Below are 24183 nucleotides of genomic sequence, written 5' to 3'. Positions count from 1 at the left end.
TGGTTACTATGGGGTTTTCTCTGTAAACAGGTCAGGGTTTCAGAAGAGCTCAAGCAAAATAGGAAAAAAAAAAAAAAGAGTAGGGATGAGTCTCAGGGGAGAGGTGGGGAAATAGGGAGGCAAAGAAAGAAGAGGGAATAACAAAACTAGAAATGTATCCTTTGCATGGAATGGGGAAAGGAAGGGGTAGAAATCACATAAGATTTTTTAAAAGAGAAAAATAGAAGGATTTGAGCAGTGCAAAGAGTTTATCATGCAGACTAGCAAGCATATGTTTGTGTATAGAAAAGTTAATTCAGGTTTGAAAAAATCCAAGAGCTGCAGGAAAAGCTGAATTCATTGTTTTGAAACCTTTAAGGAAAAACATGCAGGAAATCTATAGGAAAAGATATCCTGCTAGAAATACTCTTGATGTGCTGTTGGATGAGAGTGTTTGTGCTCAAGGACACTTTCAAGTCCACATTGGTTTCATGTTCTGAATTTCATTTTTAAATAGTATTAACTTGAATGAATCTGAAACATTTTGAGATTTTTTTCTTTTTTTAAGTAACTTGTGCTCTTGTGATATGATGCCTGCTTCCAGTAAAAAAAAAAAAGTGGAATTCCAGAGATGTGCTGTCTGTGAATCAAGGTTTGATTAAGCTACCCTTCATTGATACAAAAACCTTTTTGTGGAAATAAGGCATTTTCAGCTCTCATTTCCATAAACTGACATTATCACAATGTATTTTATATGCTTACAGTCGAAACAGCACTAGAAGTGGAGCACATTTTGATCTGTGAGTGTGGGTGGGTCGTATTTCCCCTGCCCGTTCCCCTGCTTCAAATACCAAGCGAGTGGTTATCTCTTGCTGACCAAGTGAACAGAGCCAGGTCCCTTCAGCACTCGGAAGAGGCTCCTGTGGCAGGTGTACTAGAGAACCTGCAGTTGGGGTCTTGCCCTGTGTTAGTGCAGCACCTCCTCCTACTCTCCCCAGTGGAGCTGACAACAGGAACTTTAGAAAATATTGGAGGAGTGATCTGAGGCCACAGTACACACATTCTCTGCATTAGTGATGGTTTCTTTTATTTATTCATCTTGTTTGTGATAAGAAATAGAGGCAATGGAAGAAGAAATTTGTTTTCTTGGTCTTGACTCAGAATGCTTTTACCATTAACTGCTCCCCTCCAACCTTTTCTGCAGTATTCACTTGTCAGCTTCCACAATGTTCCCCAGGCTGAGATTTTTCCTTGTTTCATAATGAGCAGCAGGCCTTTCAGGTTTTTGTATGTGTTGTCACCAAAACCAATGTTACAGCCAGACTCAGCAGGAGCAGTGGCAACACACAAGAATAACTATCCCACATGAGACTTAGATTAACTGCTCTTCTCTTTAGTTCATATAATGCCTCAATAGCATAATCTGATTTCCTGTTTTCATGTAATACATTATTAATTGTCTGAGTTAGGAAACTGCTGTTTGTAGCAGATGGAGAGAGATGGGCTCCCCTACATCCAGAGTGGAGCTTCACTTTCTCTGGGTGCAGCTATGTCACTATTTATCTGGTTTTTATTTTGAGCATGGTTTGCTTTTTCAAGCATGAGGATTTGGGTGCCAAATAATGCTTCTATTAGAAGTATTACTTTTGAGACTGCTTTTAAGCTTAAAGAGAACTAAGTAGTAGCAACTGGCTGCAGACCTCCAGCTCTGGAGGGAGGAGTGGGTGTTTCAGCAGCACACACAGACTGTCTCCTCCTCCAAGGAAGCTGCTGTTGTGGCTGCCAGAGGAAGCCTTGGGGCTTGAAAGAGACAGCTGTGGCACCCACATGGCTCAAATCAGTAGCTGCACCAAGAAGAGCTGGAGCCATATTCTCAGCACTCTCCATCCCCAAGAAGTGTAGGAGAGCAAGTAGGAGCAACTCTCTGGGAAGGCAGATTTTTTACCAGGGCTTGTGGAAGGGAGTAGAGGTAGAAAGTTGCACAGATGCAGAGAAGACTCTCCCTCCCCATATGAGAGGTACAGAAGCTCTGCAGTCCCCCATCCCAAATCTATCAGTCCATCATTGTTTTCCACCTAAGATTTTTTGGTCCTTTCCTGCCACTCTCCCCTTTTTTCCCCACACATCCTATTGCAATCTTTCCTGCCTCCCCCTGAAATTTGCTCTGACATTGCTGAATTGCATTTTACTACCCCAAGAATGAGAACAAAATAAACTACTTTATCTCAATCATTTGGTAGCAAAATGCAATTTGCTCATGTTGCTGCAGGTCTTTGAGCCAGCTCTGGTCTGGACACTTTTATCACTTCACAGTCTAATCTGCTGAATATCTGAGATCCTCTTGCATTGGAAGGAAATGGTTTTTTTAAGACAATATTAAAGAAGCCAGATGTGAACTTAAGCATGCACAAACCTACAGTGATATACACAGTCTCATATATCTCTATATGTATGAATGTACATGTATAATAAATAAAAAATGCATATAACACTTCGAGAGTCCACACCTAACTTGCTAATGTCAGCTCCAGTTGATAGACAGCTAAGTCAGACTCTTTTTATAGTCCATTTCTAAAATGAAACCATAAATTTTAAAGCCAGGCTTCATCATTGCAGAGAAAAAAGCTTTTCCAGCCTATTGATGAAATATAATATTTGATAGGATTTATGGGGCCTAGATTCAGGAGAATCATTTGCAGAGCACTTAAAGCTGCTTTTTCCTGCCCTTTGCCTTCCCTCCTCCCAAGTACACATACCAAAAAAAGCCATTAGTAATGAAAAATTATTAAGGAAGATTTTTCTTGATTCCATACAAATGTCAATTTGAGAGAGAGAAAGAGGTAGGAAACAGTTGCAGGCATTCTTGCAGTAAAGGGGTGTAAGTAGAGCCAGGCTGGTTGTGTGTTACTAATAAGTACAAAGTGTGGTTATTTGCTGTAATAGAGTAATCTGTAATGTGTGTGAATGTATTTTTAATAGTACCGGATGGAGTTTATTTTTTTATCGTTTTGAGATATTCACAAACCAACCGCAAAAAGTTAAAAATAAAAATGATACCCAGCTTCTTGGTATCTTGATAAAGTTTCCTTCTGGCTTGTATTACCAGAGTGATAATTTCAGAGGAAAAACATCTTCTGTGACTTGCGATCACAGTATCTGTCAAATGGTAGGAAATGAAGAAAACTGCCAGACAGTGTCAGATTTATTAACAGCTCTAAGAAAACCAAAATTAATGCATTTTCTTGCCTTTGATGGGTTGAAATGTCCATGTGCTGTACTTATCTTAATGGACAAGTGAAGGAAGTAGCACTCATCAATTCAGTCTCTCATTAAGCTGACTACAGCTTAATCTGGAGCACATGCAGAAGTACTGTGTGCTTACCAGGCTGTACCTCATAGGTGTTGCAGTTGTTGTTAAAGAGTGTTCACTCCACAGATGCCAGTAGCAAACCAGCTTTTTGCTGCCTTCAGGAATATGCAGCCAGCCACTGGACCAAGGAGTATGCAATCCCAGAGGGCAGGGAGGGGAGCAGTCACACAAACCTGGACTACACCAGTTGTGTGAGGACAATTGCTGGCTTGACTTCCACTGGAAAAAATATTTCCACCTACTAATAACCATTCTTTCAACCATTTGGGCTGAAAATGCGTATGTAGGAAGTGTGCTGAAGCTGAATTTTTAAGGAACATTATGACAGCTGTTTTGGTGAGGGTCTGGAGGGAGAAGGCAAGAGGTTGTTTTGTCTGTGTAAAAAGTAAAAATAAGAAGCATATGATTCTTTCAAGAAGAAGATGTAGTCTTTCCATACGCTGGAATGGGGGCTTTATATTTAGGCACAGCCTAGTCTTATACCAGACTGTGCCTTTTGCCACCCCTTGAACACTGACAATTTGACTAAGTTGTAAGATCTAGAGTACTTCCCACACATATGATAGAAACTTGGCTTCTGACTTCACTGAAAATGCTCATCCTGAACTCCAGGGCCTGTACATGCTTTTGCAGTAGTAGGTTCTCCTGGATGCAGGTAACAAATTGGCTCCTGATGCAGGAACGAAGAATGAGGTGAGTGGGACATGATCAGTGTTCATTTGTCCTTATGCTCCACCTTCCAGGGAGGGAAAGAGTGAGCTGATCTTTAAAAATGCTATGGAAGGGTGAAGGGGTGGGATGAGGAATAGGAACAAAGAAGCAGAATTGCTGGAGCATTTAGAGGATGGAGAGAATAAAGGAGCGCTGGGTCAGGGCAGAGTTGTGGACAATAAGTGGGTGGTTCAGAGTAGAGAAGCTTACCAGTACTGCAAGTTTCATGCTTTAATGTGTTAGACATAAGCACATTCATGTGAACCAGTGCAGAAAAGCAAGAAGTGCGGTCAAGTGTCCCATGCCACCAGCAGCCTCATTATCACTAGCATGCTGCTTTATGAAATGCTTCTGGGAGGTGGCTCTAAAGGAGTGCTAGAAGGAAAAAGGCTGACCTAAGTGCATCAGAAAAGGTGTTTCTGTACCGGTGCAGCCTGTGGGACAGGTATACACATGTAGAGGAAGCCAGTAAATGAGTGGAGGAAATTGGCATCCTTGGCTGAAAGGCATGAAGGGAAAGACTTCTGAAGACCAGGATGAGAACAGGGAATGAAAGGAGCAAGACAAAAACGGATGTGAAAGGATTTGTAAGGTGTGTCTGTAAACACAGTGGCTGAAATCATGAGACAGAATGCCATAGAAGTAGAGATGGGCCTGAGCCAGAACACTTGTTTTAGTGTTTCTGAGACTTTCCAGCCAAATGCAGAGAGATAGGCTTGCTCTTCCTTTTTCAGGTGACATGCACCAGGAAATGGTTGTGTGTAGTTTGAAGATTCCATCACCTTCTTTTTCTCTAGTTTAGTTTAGTATTTAAAAAAAAAAAAAAAAAAAAAAAAAGAGGAGTAATTTTATCAGTCTCATTAATCAATCTTAAACACCTGAAATTCAGCCCTGACTTCCACAAGTGGAAAAAGTTGGGTAATTTCAGAGGTGCAGTGGAGCTGCAGACATAAGGGAAAGGAGCTAGAAGAGCTGTGCATGTCTGTAAATCCAGGAGTTTCCATTGCCTGCATATAAAAGGTAATAAAGTTATACTAACTTTAGGCCTCTGAGTTCAGAAATATCTCTCTAAAATGCAATTTGGCTTATAAAGTGTTTAATTCCATTGGTCTGGAGCTTGTGATAAAAGCAAGTGGAAGGAATGTGTGCTCTCCAGTCTTTACAAATGCAAACAAAACAGTTGTGGTCTGAGGAGCCCAGCTGCATGGGGGAGAGGTGCCCAAGGAGGGAGGCTTCTGGAAGGGTAGGCAGGGTGGCCTTGAAGGCGACAGAACTTTGTGAAATACATCAACCACTTCAGCATCTGGCAGAATTTCTGTTGAGCAATAACCACAGGCTAAATTTACCATATATAATTCCTGAGAGAAGCTAGTGGTAACTGGTGTTTTGACTTTTGAGCGTGTTCCTGTAAAAGTGCTCAGATCACAGTTGTAGTTTAGAAATACTGCCCTAACAGAGAACTAAAATGAATTTACCTTCAGGGTTGTCCCCATGGTAAGATTGTCATAAAAATTTTAGCCTCTTGCACTATTACAGTGTAGATAGCATAATTAAGTCTGTTTCTCTCGTACATCTGTTAAATGCTTTGTGTGTCATTTTAGTATATATTCAGAAGTGAACGTTGGACCATTGTATTTGAATTAGGATGTGCCAAAGATCATACAAGTGTGTATGGATTATAATCCCCACTGTAAAAAGCTTTATGTGTTGTAAGAGTCATTTGTGCACGCTCACTTTTATTCTGCTGTGCATTGAATACATAGCTAGTGAAATACATTAGAAATAATTTCATTTGTTGTCTTTGCTTTTCTTTGGCTTGAAGTTGGAACGTTAAATGCTTTCCTTATAAGGCTTACATTCTTCACCTTGCATGTGCCAGTGGCTTAATAAGAACATCTGCTGTCTTTCTGTAGCAAATCTGATGATTTTTCTGTGCACGTATATTTAGTTGTACATATAAATAGATTCCAGGCACTGTTAGATGCGTATGAAAGTGTACGTCAGATTGAAATGGTAACATATGAGGTTTTCTACAGTTCCATTTATGAAGTATCAAGTTAAAAATGAAGCTGTGAAGTAGCCAGAAACATTTTATTTCTGCAGCCAACGGCATATGCTTGTACAGCCCAACCTAATTAGGTCTCCGATATATTCTTAGACTGGTCAGTATTTCATGTGTTGTATCATTGTCTTGCAAGTTGCTTTTTCATTATAGTTGGGCTTTTACAGAGCAGAATGCAGGAGAGCATTCCTCCAGATGTCTGGCTCCTTTCACCAATTTTGTTGCTGTCTACAGCAAAATTTGAGTTTTAGCTCTACAGTGCAAATTCCCTTTGAATCTTTGGATGCCCTTAAACAGCGTAGTACTGGAATATGTGTAAACGTCTACAAAGTACAGTGATTGGAGTGGCTGGTTTTAAGAGGAGCTATAAAACTGTTCCAGCTGGAGTGCATTCTTGAGGTAAGCTCAAAATACACACCAAATTGTCAGCACACTACTCAAGAAAAACACAAGAAACAAATCTTCTTCAGTGTGCTTTGCTTCCCTTAATGCACATGAGGATAGTGTAAATGGAAGCTGATCAGTTTTCAACAGTTTGTGTAAAATTGTCCCTAGCTTTTGCTTCCGTACTTCAGCCTTTGTGAATAAATGTAAGTATACCTGTGTGTATTGCTGTGGACATAACAGTGTCTACATTTCAATAGTTACAGTGTGTCTGACCATTAATATTTATAATATTTGTATGGAACTGAGAGCTTTGGTTCTTGCAATTTTTAATAAACATTAATGGTGTTACTAGTTTATACAGAGCATTCAATACACTCCATCAAAATGGCAGCTCTAATTAGGTTCCTTGAATTAGCTAATGGATTTTGAGAAAGATAGCTTACAAAGCTCTTACATGTTCCTGCCATGGCAGAAAGACAAAAGGCCACTGGAAGCTACAGAATTCAAAGCTTTAGAATTGCAGCTGACAGTTAAAAAAGATAAATTACATTTGTATTTTTTTCCCGTAAAACTCCTGTTGCTGGATTGATGTTATTCTCATAGTGACCATTCATTAGAAACATCCAGAAAAGCCAGCTGTAGAGTAAAGATGTGTTTTGGCTATGAGATCTGTGTTCTCCCCTGATGCTTTTGCACATGGTGTAAGTTCTCTCTCTTTTCTCTTTTGTGTGTGTGTGTGTATGTAAGATGTAACTGTAACAGGATTAGACACAGAGACTTGGTTTTTTCAGTTGAGGCTGAGATTTCTACCTAGGCCAGGTATTATAAAAACAAACCAACAGATACCATAGAGGACTAGTTGCTGCAATTCTGCCAGTGGCATAGATTACCACACATGTAACAAAGAGCATGATATAGTGTCTAGTGTGAAACTCGGGAGAAATAATTTCTGGGCTTTGTAGTTCTGAACAAAATATGTTTTAGAACATGAGTAGCAGCATCTACTGTGGACGAATTCTTAGATCCTCAGTTCTTCTCTCACTAGGGAATGCAGAAATTAAGACTGCACTGAATTGTCACCTTCTCTCCCTCCTGCCTTTGCTTTGTATGTTTTAAAGGAAATTCCTCAGGGACTCTTGAATGCCTAATTCATTGGATGTATGTAAAGTACTTATTATTTCAGCTTAGCTTAGTTTAATAAACTGTAGTGCAAAAAGCAATAGCCTGCAAGTGAAAAAAACTAGCTCCCAGTTGCAGGCAGGTGTGATAGCCATTAAGAAATAGAGCTGTGTTTCCATGTGAGTTTAGCATTCAGCATTTGCTTTGTTGAATTGTTAAAGCTGCTGTAAATGGAGTACAGAGGGCTGAAAATCTGTTCTGTGTTGACGTGACCTATCTATTGTAATTATGCCAGCTGCTTTACATCAGTAAAGTAAAATACCCCCTCGCAAGCAGTGTTGTAATACAAAGTGCCAAAAAAGGCAATTTAAGTACTTTGCCATGTAAATCCAGAAGAAATTACCTTGGAGAGAAGGCCCTCAATTATGCCTCACACGTGACTCCTGCATGATGGATAAAAGGCATAATTGATATCATCTTTAGTGAAGAAACTAGAAACTGTTGCATTGTCTAGAGGCTACTGAAAGTACCAGGAAAATCTGTTTTTCATTATTTTCATTGTGTATTGTTTATAGAGAGTTTGGTTGTTGTCAGCAGCCGAGTCCCTAATCTCCCTGCTTTCCTAGCCCTTCAGAGACACGTGCACATCTCAGATCAACAAGACAGCAGTAAACTGGTCATATGCCAAAACCAGACATTGCCATTAACCAGCCTGAACTGCAAGGCACCTTCTTTTCATTATTAGGTAAAATCTGGTGATTGCTTTCCTTGATGAGGCACAATCCATTGAGCAGGGGAAAAAAATAAATTAAAAGATGTCTTTTCTTTAAGGTAAAGATGACAAGCTGGCTACAAGCAAGAAAATATCCTCTTCTCTTTTTTTCTTTCCTTCATACTTGATTGCAAATAATCTGTTTCTGTTGGAGTATCGCGTACCACATCTGTTGTTATGGTGAAGTTAAACCTCAGTGTGCCAATTCTGTTTCTGTAATGCAAAAAATTAGGCTATACCTTCCACTGTTTCAGGCCAGCTGTAGTCAACTCAAAGTTATAAAGGAGACTGATAGAGATGAGAACTGGCCTGGATTGAAAAGGTGATGCTCATCTGAATATTTAGACCATCTGCCATGACAAACAGGAAAAGGTGTTGTATGTCATGTGAAAGGAGGGAAACATAAGAGGATGCTTTATGTCAACCCACTGAGGTATTTTTTAAAGAGTTTTGAAGAACTGAAAGTGATACAAATCTGTTGGTCTCAATCTTCAAATCATTCTTGTGAGGCTTCTATAAACATGAGCTATTTGGGGAAAGAAAAGGTTAATGACACTGATAATTCATATCATGCAAGGTTCTCTTTCCTTCTTCCTTCCTAATGAGTCTGTAGGAACCTAAGAATATCATCTTCTTTCTTTCTACTAAGCCTCTAATGTCAGGAGGTCAGTAGTGATGTTACAGGGTCAGTAAGACTCAATTTACATCCAGACAAATAGTAGTCATGTGCTGCCCTGAGAGTCTTCGACCTTTTGGACAGAAGTGGTAGTGCTGCTTTTATGTTAGCCTAAAGAATTGAAAAGGGACAAGATATGTTCTGCTGAAGCAGTTATGACTTTTTAAACACTGCAAAGCAGATTAGGACTGAAGCTCAAGTAAGTGTAAATAGATTCTTCAATGTGGTTTGTTTTCATGCAGGTTGTTTATGATTCCTGACTTTATGTGTATTATGCACATACAGGTGGAGAGAAATATCTAATGCTTCTCACATCAGCCCATATATGCACACCCTAGGACAGGTCTGTCTAAATGGAACTGGGCTCAAACTCTTTATCCTGGGTACTTTGTACAGGTTTCTAAATCAAGTGTCCTACTGGGAACCCTCTCTATTCATAAAGATGTTACCTGTGAATACATGGGACATATTCCTGCACACTGCAAAAATGCAAGTTTTACAGAGACCAGTAAAACAATTTGCATAGTTCCACTGGCTAGAAAGATACAATTTTTAAGTTAGGTCCTTGGCGTGGTGTGTGCATAGCCAGAGCCCAGGCTGGTTCTGGTGAAGATCAAAGACAATTCCTGAACCTATAAAGCAATATCAGTGATGTCAATAAGGTATTTCTCACAAGTTTTTCATTGCATTATCATTCATTTACCTGAGTGCATATTAGAACAACAAGTGTTAATTTCTTCCTAAACTGTCTCTTGGTGGTTGACAAAGATGAATGCTGAATATCATAAAGTTATGTTCTTATTGTTGATTTTCTTTTAATCTCTTCCTGCTACTATTTTTATTCCACCATTATTTTTATTTAATTTATTTTATTTTATTATTTAGAAGGTTGCAGAAATATCTTCCTAAGCAATGTAATACTTCAGGGTAGAAAGACAGCTGGAATGGAAGGAGTTTAAATAGATATTTAAATATTTGTTATATCTTCAAAATGAAATTTTTTTCTGAAATGCAAGATACCCTTACATGCTCTGTTAGATTCCCATATACTTCATATTCTTGCAGACCACTATGTTCTTTCCAGTGTGGAAAATCAGATTTTTTTCATGTCAGGTGTGGAATGAAAGATTGTCCATTCTCTTGAGTTTGTGAATCACATTGTCTCTTGGATTTGTTTGTTAATGGAAATTTTGCTTAAAAGAGTAATTTTTATTTTTTAACTTGGAAGTGGAAGTTGTTTGTTTAGCAGCTGACAGTCAGCTGGGTGAAATCAGCATTTGAAAGAAGTGGCTGGCAAAAGAGCCCTGTGCATTATTAACATGTTTAAGAAAACCACTGGAAGCAAAATGTTTACTGCCTCTTTAAATGTCTGTTTATATACAGCTTTAAGTGGTTCATCTTACCTTGTACGTGCAACACTTGTTTTTAATTTTACAATCTAGAGAGCTGCAGTAAGAAGTAACTAATTTAAAAAATGACATTTTTAACCTGAGTGTTTGAAATCCAGATTAGCGACTCAGAGGAAGAGCAGAGGGGAGATTTTATTGTGAAGAACCTGAGCCGTATGTATTAAATACTGATGGTGATGTTTTGATTCGTTGGAAAAAAATAGCTTGTCTGTCATACTGAATATATAACATTACTGCTATGGTGCATCTATCTCTTCAGAGATGATGGGATGAAATTTCACAGTCATATTTTACATAATGTTAGAGATAGCCTGTGCCAAATTACAGTTTCTTTTTTGTTTTGAAATGCTTGTTCCAAATATATTGCTTGAGTGTCTGTTTCTTAGCAGATCCCTATACAGTTGCACTGGGCAAGGTGGAACCTGTATAATGCCTCTGACACAGGGCAGAATACAGTGCTTTCTGGCAGTTGTTTATCCAGTTGGTTGTGCAACCCCAGCAGTGTGGACTGGAGCGATCATACAGGCTCTTTTTTTATCTTTCTCCCAGGCCAGAGGAAAGCTTTGGTTTCTAAGGATTTTTATCTAGCAAAGCTACAGAATGGCTGACATGTAATATTATTCTATTCTATTCTATTCTATTCTATTCTATTCTATTCTATTCTATTCTATTCTATTCTATTCTATTCTATTCTATTCTATTCTATTCTATTCTATTTTTAATATTCATACAAGATCCTTTTTTTTTTTCTATTTCCAAAACAAATCCTTGTGGGTTGTGCAGCTTATTTGAAAAACTGTTGAACTTTTCTTCAGATTGTTTGTTGCTTGTGATTTTAGACAGGTTTTGTTATTATTGTTAAAATCCACATCTGAGAGTCTTCGCTAAACTTTTTATAAAGTTTCTCAGAGATTCTTTTCCTCCCACCTAGACATTACTTTAAAACTTCCAAAAAAATGTTCAGTTTCTGTCTCAGTATCAGCTGCTTCTGAATCAGTCTCCTCACAGGTAGCACAATTTTAGGAAAATATTCTGAAATGAATCACCAAATGCAGGGTGGACAGTTCTCTTGCAGTCTTGTCATGAGAACAGGTGAATCTATGGTAGGTAAATTGAATCTTAGAGCCTGGGAACATGAGGTGGTGGAAGGGAATGGCAAACACGTGGTTGCACAGTTGTCTGAAGACCATATAGCTTAAGAAGCCAAGGGAAGTAAGCTGTGCACAAAAATGTAGATATGATGAGAACTGTAATATTTATATCTCCTCAAGGAGGGAGCACGATGTTAAATGTAAAGCTACTGTAAAAGTAATTTGTCTGCTATAGTTACTAGGCTTGGTGAAAAGCTTCAGTAAGTCTCTTTAGTATAAATTCACTTTGACTGGAGTACTGGGTTTTGGTGGTTTTTTTTCTGTAAGTTCAGGTTCATTTTCAGTATAAACAAGTCATGCATCCAAAACATTTGAACTGGTGTTCATCTGCTGTTTCCCTGTCTGAAAACTGCTATCTGATCAAATCAATATTGTTTAATTATGTATTTATAGGCATATGGCAGAATAGTTTATAGTCACTGTATGATCTCCTCTGCAATCTTGGAAAATTGTGTTGGTTTTTTTAATATTTCCTTATCAGTTTCTTTTTTTTATTACTGATGACTTCATTCTGTTTGAATTGAATGCTTCAGTTTCTTTGGGGTAAACTAATAGATTATGTATGCGATATTTGCACAGTGCTGATTGAATTCATCTGGTGAGTTTGAATGTGGTTCATATATTCACATAATTGTCAGGAGCCAACTTGAAATTCAGAACTGTTTCATGAGCATTGCACAGGGCATCATATTCATCTCACATTACTCAGGAGTGGGTAAAACTTCCATGGTAAGCTAGAATGCAGCTCTTTCAAAAGCCAATGCTTTTTACATTTGCACCTATAAACAGGTGGGGGTGGGGGGGAAGCTGTGGAGCTTTAATTGTTTCCTAAAAAAGATTTAAGCCGATGTACTGACCAACCCTATTCCAATCTGTTTGCCCTCGCCTTTCTAACAAATTCTGAACCTGGCGACATTTTTGACCGGACTCAACTGGTGATTCTGACGTACAAAAGATACTGGATCACTAAGTTCCATGAAAATGAATAGCTTGCTGCTAGCGAGGCCCAGGCGAATGCACTTGCTGGGGTGAACTCAGTCCCATTATTGGACACCAGAGAACTCACAGGAGAAAAGCACAGGAAATCAGACTTCACGGAGCTGCTTGTTTCCACAGAGATTATGCTTGTGTTTTCACACTAATCCAGATGGATAACTTTCCATGTGCTGCTATCTTTCATTCAAATGTTCCAACTCATTCTCATGGTTAGGGCTTTTACTTTAATAAAGCGTGGGAGAGGTTTGCCAGAGAAAAAGCTGTCAGGCCTAGTCCTGTAATACATGTAATCAGCTTGATCTGTGCAGCACCTACTTCCATTTGCTGGCTAGATGGGTTTGAGCAGAAGGAAGTTTACCTACAAGAGATCTGCAGCAAATTGTGCGCAGGCTGCTGTTACTGCCTCTTACATCAGTCTCAGATTTCAGTAAAAAAAAAGAAAAAAATAAGAAAAAAACCACAACAACAATAACAACACCAAAAAGCAAATAAACAACAACAACAAAAACCCTATATGGCATTTTTCACACTACTTCTTTACCCACAGTACCTCAAGGTGGCAAGTAGCTATGTGTCATCTGGGGGCAGATGCTAATACAGTTTGCAGAATGTTACAGTGAGCCAGATCACCGGGAATCAAACTAGACCCATTGCCTGTATTTCAGCATTTCCCTCTAGTGCTGGTTTGGGTAATGATGTTGGCAAAGCAACAGGGACAATACTTTGAGCCTTATCTGTGTGTTAGCAGCCCTAATTAAATGCTTTATCTCTACTCCCAAGTAGTCAGGGGATTTCACAGGTATTGTATTGCTCATGAGCTGTGGACCAAGCTTCACTGTTCTAAGTGATAGCCTTCATTAGCTACTCCTCAATTCCAGTATTTTCAAACTGGATATGGCTCTTTGCTGTTTGACAAGAATTCATGCAAGAAACAGAAGTATTTATCTGTGGAAGGAATCAGGGGGAAAAGGGAATGTACTTTGGGCTTTTTCTCAATAGTCTGAAGAGTTTGTGCAAGCTTTGTGCACTGTCTTGGCAGATCATGAGAAAGAATTTGTATGCTCTGTAAGAGTTCAGTAAGTTAGCAAAAGAAGCCTGAAACCTCTGGGACTTGGTCACATTGAGGGGCTGGATAACTTAGCATCCAGGGAAGTCAAGTAATTCAAATGTTTTATTTTTCATGGAAACATATTGATGCTGCAAGTAAACATTTACAGCCCTGACTGCACATTCAGTTCATTTACACCCTACATAGAATTTCCCTTCATTGGTAATTAATTTCAAGCCCATCTAGATTGCTATTAGATACTAGAAACTGTTTGTTATCGAACTGATAGATTTCTGTTAAATCTTTTGTTTGTGTTTTCCAAATTCAGTTATCTATGCCAATCTTGTAAAAGACTTCCCCAGATTCTGTCATACTTACAGTGGAGTGCAGTGTGACGAGAATCTCCACAGAGTCTGTGCTCATGTGAATAAATCTGTATCTCTATAGCCTGTTGTTGGTGAGGCAGAGTGTAGGTTGTAGATTAAAAGAATACACGATGATGTGCTGCAATAATACTGGTCTGAGTTTAGGAGAGGGCACAAATAAATTCTACGGCAATTCGCTGTGAATGCCAGTAAATGGTATTGAGCCAAGCAGGCAGTATTCACCCCAGAGCTGACTACAGCTGGACTTGAAGTAGCTGCAGGAAGTTTCTTCATTTTAAATGTGGCTGTATTTTTTTTTTAATTATTCTTAGGCATTTTCATATTTATTTTTATTAAATCCTTCCAGATATAACTTGAGCTTCCACAGTTGTACAAGTCCATCTGTAAGGTTTTGGAAGGCTCATCAGGGTCAAAATCTTCAAAGACAGGCATGTGTTTAACTTGATAAGCTAAGCAACTCCATTAGCTTTACCACAGCAGTTTGCAGTGTATGCAGTTCTGCATACAAGTGAGTCTTTGTGGATTACTAAATGGATTACTGCTGTTTAATTGCCACTTTGAAAAAAATGGTGTTAAGATTTGAGAGTGTGCTTTCCCATCTCTCTTACTTCCCCTGTATTTTCATGGCTGATGTTTTATTTCTTTGTATAATTTGGAGGCAACTTGCTGTTTGTGACAGGAAACTTCTTTCTGTGCTCCTCTGTGAACATAGTTTATTCTGTACCTTGAACAAATGTAATTTTAGGGAAATTACACTTTTAGCGTGGGAGCAAGAGGAAACTTTTTTTGGCAGCTTAGCATCATCATCATCATTATTATTAAAATATGATAGCCATTTATAGCTACTCATAGGAATGTTAAAAGTTTCCTTGTGCTCCCCCATCTGTCTGCATCCATCTGTTGTCTCTTGTCTTATACTGGAGTTGTTAAGTTCTTTGGACAAGGACAGCCTTTTATAAAATGGGGATCAACTTCACAATTAGCAGATTTGTTAATACGAGAAAGCAAAAATAAGGGTGATACAAGCCAGTGGGTACTATGCAAGTCAGGAGAATCAAACATTCTCAATCCATTTGTCTCATGTGGCAATTCTCCATGAGCACTCATGTGGGTACCTGGTGTTATAAAGTACATGTACATATGAGTCTTATTTAGTGTTTTTTATTCTACTTCAGTGGCTGCACAGGTGGTGGGAATGCTGATCGTATCCAGAAATTACGGAAGGAGTACCATCAGGCCAGACGAGAAGGCTTACCTTTCTACGAGGATGATGAAGGAAGAACACATCTGCCTGATTATGACCAGCATTGGGTAAGTCCACCATGTGATACAGAGTGCTTTTGTAGCATTCAGGGTTAGAAGAAGGTGCTGTTTTGTTAGTGTTTTGCAAGAATTCAGGTCAGTTTGACATGAATTTGGAGAATTTGTAGAAATGGAGAAATCTTTGATGCCAGCCACAGAACTCCAAGGAAAACATTAATAACATGAAACTTCGCTGTAATAACTAGTCTGTTGACTGAGTTTGATTTAGGCCCTGGTTTCTTCTCTTTAGGCCCAAGATACACAGTCATTGCCAAATTTCATCACGTGGCAGCATCAAGGGTTTTCAGAAGAATAGTTCATCAAGTGATTCTCTGGGTTAACGAGACTGATAGCAGAACAGACTGTCACTGTGCTTAGCTGCGAAGTGAGAGGGAGGAAGCGGAGGGCTGCCTTCCTGCATGCTGGACAGTAGCAATCTGGCCATCATACATCTATAGTAACCTTTATAAGGTGAATAATGGAATAGTTTGCTCCTCTCCCATCAAAAGATCTTAAAATATTCTACCAACACTGTAGAATTATTACAGACATGCTGCATTCCCTGTTTTTTATCTGGGAGTCACGCTACACACCGATGTATTATCTACCGCACTACTAAGGAGTAACCTGTGGTAGAGTCAGAGATAAATCCAGGAGTGCCAGATCTTTGAATGCATTAAATAAATGCAACAGCTATAGTCTACGGGATCACAATGGTGGTACTCGAGAGCTCTACCTGAGCAGGTTTCAGAATTGGACTCTGTCTCTTTGGAAGTAATTATAATCAAGCAGTATTCAAAATTGTAATTTTGGTAAGATGCAATTTATGCTACATTTGAAAATTTAGTTTTAAAAGAGACAGAATTATGTTAAAATCTTAAGAATCTAAATGTACCTAAAGCTTGAACTAACATTGTTGGGTTTAATGTCTTCCAAACTATTAGTGTGAATGCTGTAGTGAAATCAGTCGTTGATGTGCAAAAAAAATCCTGTGTGAGAGTAGTCTGTATTGCAGTCAGAGTGAGACAGTGTTAAAGGGGTGTTTTTACATAAATTATGATATATATTTATTCTTTTACCCCCAAAATGTTTTCATATTTATTATTCTGATTCAGTTACCAGAAGTATCTCCTTCAGCAAAGTAATTCTTTCCTTAGAGCAGTTAACTTTAATCTACTGCCTTAAATTTTGTGACCCAAATTTGGGAACCAGTTTAGCTGACATTCTTCTTCTGAGTAGTTTTTGTAAATTAAAATGAGAATATTGGTCAAATATGTCTTTCTGTTGAGAGTCTATTGCATGGTGTCTGGACAGAGGCCCCAGACTGGGCTAGCAGCCCTTCTTCAGCAGCCTGAGGATTTTTACTTATCTGAAACTGATAAAGCTTTATTAATCCTCAGAGGAGATTGAGATTTATGGTCCAGTGTAGTTTCCTAAGATTCACAAAGGTTTCTTCCAGGTAATCCTTTCTAAGCCTTTCCTATTAAGTATAATGCACAGAGATTACTGATTTCCAAAGCTTTGCTTTTCCTGTGAGGCAAGTTGTCCTTAATCAAAGCACCTGAAAGGGAAATTTAAGTATCTCAATCTTGAACTGATTCATAACAGTGGTACCAGCATTGTTTCTTTTTCTCTTTCTAATGCAAAATATTTTTAAATGGTTTTGTGTTGAGGAATGGCAGTTTGCTCAAAAGTCAGTTTACCTTGAGTTCTTTAATACTCTCCAGTCTGTTGCTGCAACAGTTCCTCTTGTTAAAGTGGTTTACAGATTTCAGAGACTTCTGGTCTCTGCACTGCAACAATATAATCCATTGATCAATCCAGCCTTGCTTTCATAGGCACTGTCTTTTAGTCTGGAAAATACTGTGGTCACAGCTTGCTCTCTCTAGACTCTTGGCTGAAATTTCTGTTCTTACATGTAGCTTTATGCTTAAAATACATATGTTACATCAATTCGTGCAAACAGGAAAGAAGTACAAAAATAGAATAAAAATATTTCAAAAGAAACTAATGTCTCAAAGCAGAAAAGTCATCAAGATATATTTTTTAAGCAATGTCATCTTTCTCACCTTGGGCTGCAGGCCCCTCAGCAGTGCTGTGGTCACACAGATTGAAAAACAGCTGATTTTTTTCCACCTTTACTCATCAATAAAGAGGCATGCTGAACACTAATGGCATAATTGTAAATAAGTAAAACCACTCTAATCTTCAGGATTCCAGATCCTTAAAGAGCTGACAGATGAGGAGGAGGCAAGCCTTCTAGTATAAGTTTTCTTCCTTCCCACAAGCAGTTACAGCATCAGGGAAGCTGCAGCTGGAAAGGAGATTCTGGATCTTCCTATGTGTTTTTAATACTCAATTAGTTCTTTCTGTGCTTTTGTCAGCTGTTTTACCTAAGCCAGCTTTCCTATAAGATGTCTTGCTGATATACAGCAGCTGCTGTAATCGCTTCCCACCATCTTAAGAAACATGCACTTAAGTTGGGAAATAACAGAGGATAATTTGAGAAGACACTATCCCGTCAATTATCAACAGCCTCAGAAATGGACCCAGGGTCTTGTCCTCCAAAAAAGTATCTGAGAACTCATGAGACAAATTTCTATCAGATAAAGCTGACATTGACAAGCGGCCTTTGGTTGACACTGTAATGGTACAGAATTTCTAATAGAAGGGGTATTTCTAACAATCTACTTTTTTTTAAGTGGGATAAATCAAGTTAAAGTGCAGAGCCGGCTGAAAAGCTAGCATTGTAAGGAAACATGATCTCATGACAGGCAATTGGGATCCATAAATGTTTTAAAAATAAGGTCAAAAATTCATTTCAAATAGGCCTGCTATTCTCTCATCATCTGTTCCTCCCCCCTGCATCCATTTTCCAGTTCTTCTCTATTCTTCTCATCTGTTGCTGGATGAATTTTTTGCTCTCTTGCGTCTTCATTCTGCTCTCTCTTCCCTGCAGTCTGTTCTTTTTCTTTTTGTAAGTAACTGAATAATTCAGTTTAGTGTGTCTCCATAAACAGACACATGTATATAGCACTGTCTGTGCTATAGAGCCAGATCCTTTGAAATTATTTGCCAGCTTCTTTGTGCCTTGGTTTGTTGTTGAGTTTTGTATCCTTTGGTACTCCCTCCCACCCCCCTTTCTCACCCTAGGTTTATAACCAGAATAAATGATAAATAAAATTCTATAGGGGAGGTCACAAGGCTTAAAGTAAACCTCAGCTAACTAACCAAAGGACAAGCTGATGATAAGTTTAAGTGTTGTCTGGGAAAAATGAATGCTTGTTGTTGTCAGCATAATGTGAGATTACCCTAAATTCTTCTGACAACTTGAGTGTATGGGGAAATATCAACTCAAGGCAGGGGTTAGGCATGTGCATACATACTCATGTCTTAGTAGGGCATATGCTCATGAACATATCCTAACCTGGGTCTTACAGAAAGAGGCATAATATATTTATGAAGTACTGTCATGTACTGTAGTACAAGTAAGATTCTGAGAAAACTGTGTAAGCAGTAAGATTCAAGAACTTAGTCTCTAAGATCTGGAGGGCTTTTTTGTCGGGCACTCTTTTTCAGGGCTTTAGGAGTCACAGACTAATAAGCACATCATGAGAAATAACAAAGGAGCTGTCAAGACAAACCCATGCACTTGTGTTTAAGGGCATTTAAATAATAAGGAATTAATCATCTACTTCAGGATTTACTTGGATTCTCTTACAGACTTTGTACAAATCCAGTTAGTTAAAACATCAGTTCTTTCTTTCAGAGTGGCAGTAAATCCTTGAAACTTTATCTTTTTAATGTATGTTCAAGGGCTGCATGTAACACTGGCCACACTGCAAATAGTTCACCTGTTAGTGACCACATCAGCTTCACCATACCAAACGTTATGTTACGTGGTTGTAAAAGCCATTTCCTTATTTGAAGAACAGATTTGCAAGCTGATAAATAACCTAAAGAGATAAGAAAACCAGTCTCTGGATACAGCCTGTGAACATTTCGTTTGAAACAAATCTGTAATGTACTGAGTTTTGTCAGTTCCTAGTTGACAGGATGAAAGAAGAATCATGCCTGCCTGTGTTAAAGGCCAAGTATTTTATTGTATGCCTGGCAGGGATCCAAGCCTAAAAATCAACCAGAACAAAAAAGGGAGCGTTAAGAACTGCATTATTTTTCCATAATGTGTCAAAGGGTTCTATGCTTGCTTCAGGATGAATAAGAGCTGTTTGTACTTTTCATGATCAATTAATTCCACATTCAGGATGTTACATTTCAAATGTTAGGTTAGGTTCCCAAAATGCAGAGACGTTTGTGTTGGACCATGGTTAGAAACCAAAATTCCAACTTCTGGAATAATAACATTCCTGTCTTCTAGTGCAATGGGAGAAGCTGACAATTTAATGTAATATGTGAAACCATGTAGCAGAAACTGCTGCGAATTCCAGACTTGCAGAGCCCACAGTCTATTAGCAGAAAACATAGGGGTATGCAGTAACTTACTTAAAGTAAGAAGTAAAACCATGGATCGGAAGTATTTGTGCATATGTTATTAAAATATTGATTAAGAGAAACTGTAAAACATTTTATGAGGATGTGTGATTAACTTACCAGTCAAGAACTTTTTATGGTCACTACTGATCTCTGTATAATGAAGGTTATGGATCAGGGAGTATTCTAAAGTGCTATTCAAAGTAAGCAGAGGGATTTTGAAATTTACAGGCTGGCTTTTGGGGCTAGGTTTCAGGGGGAAATTATTTTGGAGAAATTCCTACCAAACCTCACGTGAAAAATAAACTCTTGCAAATAAAGAGTGACTCTTATAACTTATTTGGAGTCATTCCTGCTTACACAAAGGTTGAGTTTGGCACAGATTGTCTGAACCAGAGGGGAGTCTGAAATTCTCATGTCTTCATGCTAACACTATGTACACACTCCTATTTACCAAGGGAAACAGTTCTGGTGCCATATGTCGTCTCATCAAAGTCCACTTGGTACTGTTATGTGAATTCCAGAAATACATCACACTACCTGTTCCACAAGGTAGCTCATCACACAGCTGCTTTTTGTTGTATTTCAATGCAGGGGAGTGATTCTGAGGAGGACAAACATTAAGCATTTCTCTTGCTTCATACAAGTAGTTAAAAGAAATCAGACAAAAACGTGGCGCTGCAGTGCTGCAGCCATCCTTGCAGGCTCGCAACATTCAGAGGTTCCATATTAGCACGTGCCAGCAGTCATGTCCTTTGCAGTTAGAAGAGGTTTTTCTGATGTTGCCCAAATGGAGAACTTGAGTTGGGGTATCACAGAGATCATGACAGCTGCCACAGATCATGTTGATCTAATATGAATAGCCCTAGAGGTTTTCTGTTGAGTATATTTTTCCCTATTTTCCAGTATGTTTGGGGAGGAGAGAAATAAAACTCTTAACTGGTAATTATATTTATGAATGGAGTTTGTGAACAAGTAACCCGTGCGCTATAGTATGCTGAACAGTTACTGCATTTGTGCACACAGACCACAGCTTTGCAGCTTTTAAACTTTGTGGCACACTTGAATGGACACAGATACTTGGCTTCACTGTGGTTCTGAGTAGCAAGGTATCTGGGTCTTTGCAACCTGCTTCCATTTTGGCAAGCTTCTGCCAATACAGGCTTTAACAGTTTTCTGTCTACTTGTCTCTTGCTCCACTGAATGGCCACTTTCCCTGAGCAAGTGTACTCTGTCCAATCTCAGGCCACCATGAAGTGAAAAGGGGGAATTGGATTGATATTTTAACATCACACATTGTGTTGGTTATTAAAGCTAATGCTTTGCGCTTGGAACCTTCCTTTACCTTCAGTGAGACGTGCTTCTTCACGACAGCTTGGTCCTGACCCCTAGCAAGTCAGTGCCCCACATACCATAGAATCAAATACAGCTGCTCATGGGTCTGTCTACACAGGGAAAAAAGTAGGTTTCCTTTAAATATTGAACTCCTTTTCCTCAGGCCAGTGGTAAGAGACCTGCTTCAACTTCTGGCAAGGGGCCCCGGTTACAACAACCCTCATTTTTTAATCACAAGACAAGTCTGTCCTGTCATTGAAATTCATGTCTGAAGCTAAGCTTGTGCTTAGGTATTTATTAGATCAAGCTTGAAATCAGGCATCAGACTTGACCCTTTCCTAGCCACAAGATTTTGCCTTTACTACCAGGTATCTGGTGCATTTATCAAATAGATGCTGACATGGTTGACTTATTTTTGAATTCTCAGAGCTTAATCACCCTGGGTTATGTTGTTGTTCAGTGTGTTGCTGATTGAAAAGAAAGCTCTGCTATAAAAAATACTGATGATCCAAACTGTTGCCTAGCTACTGTTGTCGCAGACAGCACCCTGTTTCCTAAAGATGCTGATCACTCACCAGTTCTGCCTGCTAGGGGTAACATCCCACTGGAACAGTTAGCAATTTTGACAAAGGACTGCAGAATTGGACTTTTTAACATAATAGAAAGCAGAATGACTTCAGTGAGGGAAAAGGTAACAGTTGTCCAGCATGTACAGAACAGGCTCAAGCTTGAAAGAAGCTGGGTTGAGCAATACAACTATGTCATTGTGGCTGTTAAGAGTACAGACTTTTTATTTGTTACAGTTAACTATGTGACAGAAGCCAACTGAAATAATGGACTTTTGATTACTTTCAATTTCTGGACCGAGTTCTTCTATTGTACATCTGTGCAGCAGTCCACATTATTGCAGATCTGAGGTGGAGGCCTTGGGTCTTCTCGAGTTTTGCTGAAGTACCTCACAGCAAAATACATTAGCAGAACTGCTTGTTAAATTTCATCCTAGACACAGTTTCAGCAGTCAGGGTGTTGGTGTTCTGGCTACGTTGTTGTCTCACAGTTAAAAAAAACACCAAAAAGTTCAAGATTTCTTCACAGCCAGGGTGTGAAAAGTAATTAGAATGTATCACTAGATGCTGGGTATAAGCAATTATCTGTGAATATATAAAGACTCTATTATTCTCAACAAACAGGTGACATTGTTATAATTATTTAAAATGAAAAATAAAGTCACTGACTCAGACATGGAGAGATTAGGCAGATAACTTTATTAGTTCTCAGTCTAAGGTCTGTAGTGCAGATGCTAATCTAATATCAAGACTACATTAAAATAAAGTACAAAACACAGGGAAAAGAGTATTCCATTTACCCTGCAAGGATGGTGCTATACATGAGTTGGCTTTTCTGCTCAGGGCCAGCTCTCTTCAACTTTCAACCCTGGCTGTTAAAGAATAGTTAGAAAAAGGATCACTAAGGCTTTCTTTCTTACTCAATATGAGATGCTACTGGAACACATTCCTTCTATCAGATGTGCTGAGTTTTGAGAAGTTCTGCAAAAGCTGGTAATCAAGGTCATTTTTATTCACATGTGATTTGGGTTTTTTTAACCTTTCATGTTCTTGCTTTGTTTAGTAAATGAAATTTGTAAGCAGGAATTTCCCAGTGCAGAAAGGAGTCTGATAAAATACTAGCACTGTGCAACTAAATCGGAGGGACCGGCTTTGATTTAATTTGGTTTTTAGTGGTTTTGAGACACTTGCTGTGCAACTGTGTTTATTAACTGTAAGAAAGCAAGAACAACAAATATTGCTGGCTGTGTTTTTGTGGCTTTTTCCTCATCAAACGGTCTGGCTGCTGTGTTAAGTCTCGTGTTGCCCAATAGTATGTAGAGCCATTCCAGCCTAACTGTGTCATAAGTCCTGTTGTGTCTTCTGTAATTGAGATGATACTGCCTTCCATTCAGAAATGAGAGTTTTAGCCCTCCTGACTCCAAGGGGTCCTACTATTCAAGGCAGATGTGTGTGAATAATCCAGTGTCCCAGAGCAGCATAGTTTTTGTAAAGTAGTATATCAAATTCAGCATATATGTTGTGAATGCAACCTAGCAAGAGGACAAATCCTGGTATCTCTTCTGAAATGGTATCTGGTCACCAGTTGTAAGATTTTTCTGGCTATAGCCCATTCATCTGTTTTCTCGATGGGCTGAAAGTAGTGGTTGTCAAAACTTATAGTTGCAAAAAATGTACTCTTATTTAGGAAGACCAGTGCTGCATGTGACAAGAAATAATTGCAGTGACGCTCAGGGAATGTGGACCCTGGGGAGGCCTGGACCAGGTGTATGCTTTGCAACATCAGATACTCCAAGAAAAGTCAGAATAGCAGATACCTAGCGTGAAATTATGACTTTAAAGTTATGATATGACTCAAAACAAAGTGAGCAAATTTGGATTCTGAGGAGATTCAGAAGTTTATTGTGTTGCAGTAAGCACAGTCATATCAAATTATATTCTATAATTAATAATTTTATAACTCCTTCAAGATAAGATAACAATTTACAATGTGAAATATATGCCCATGCCTTCCATCCCTGGTCTGCCATCATCAAAACAAAGTCATTCTGACAATCTAAATTCAATCTTTCCTGTGCAATGATTATAGGGGATTTAGCAAAATACTGGCTAATGGTACCCACCAGTGGATCAGTATTAACATTTACATTTGCATTTGAAGCTAATTTTCAAAGTATTTATCTTAATTTGCTAGGAAGATATCTGTCAAGTTAGCAATTAAACTGTAATTTGGTCACTGAGGTGTTTACACAGATTAATAGATCTCTCTCTTAAGCATATGCTCCTGGATTGGAAATAATAGCTATACTGCGTGGTGGCATGACCCCACTTGAGTTTCACACACACATGCACAAAATCAAATTCCATCATATTTTAATGCAAATTTTACCTTTGCAAATGATGGCCTGAAAAGACTGAGTTTC

General features: G+C 38.7%; 1 protein-coding gene across 1 annotated transcript in view; it reads left to right on the top strand.

Moving 5' to 3' along the window:
• The window catches only part of PARD3B (par-3 family cell polarity regulator beta), a 439781-nt gene that overhangs the window by 373414 nt on the left and 42184 nt on the right, over window positions 1-24183 (top strand). The window contains exon 21 of the mRNA XM_054173397.1: window positions 15242-15377. Coding sequence (XP_054029372.1) covers window positions 15242-15377 — 136 coding nt within the window. The remainder of the gene's footprint in view (window positions 1-15241; window positions 15378-24183) is intronic.

This window comes from Dryobates pubescens, chromosome 2, assembly GCF_014839835.1.
Source record: "Dryobates pubescens isolate bDryPub1 chromosome 2, bDryPub1.pri, whole genome shotgun sequence".
In the NCBI taxonomy this organism is placed as follows: domain Eukaryota; kingdom Metazoa; phylum Chordata; class Aves; order Piciformes; family Picidae; genus Dryobates; species Dryobates pubescens.
Note: the sequence above shows the minus strand (reverse complement) of the source record. Positions and strands in the feature narration are given on the sequence as shown.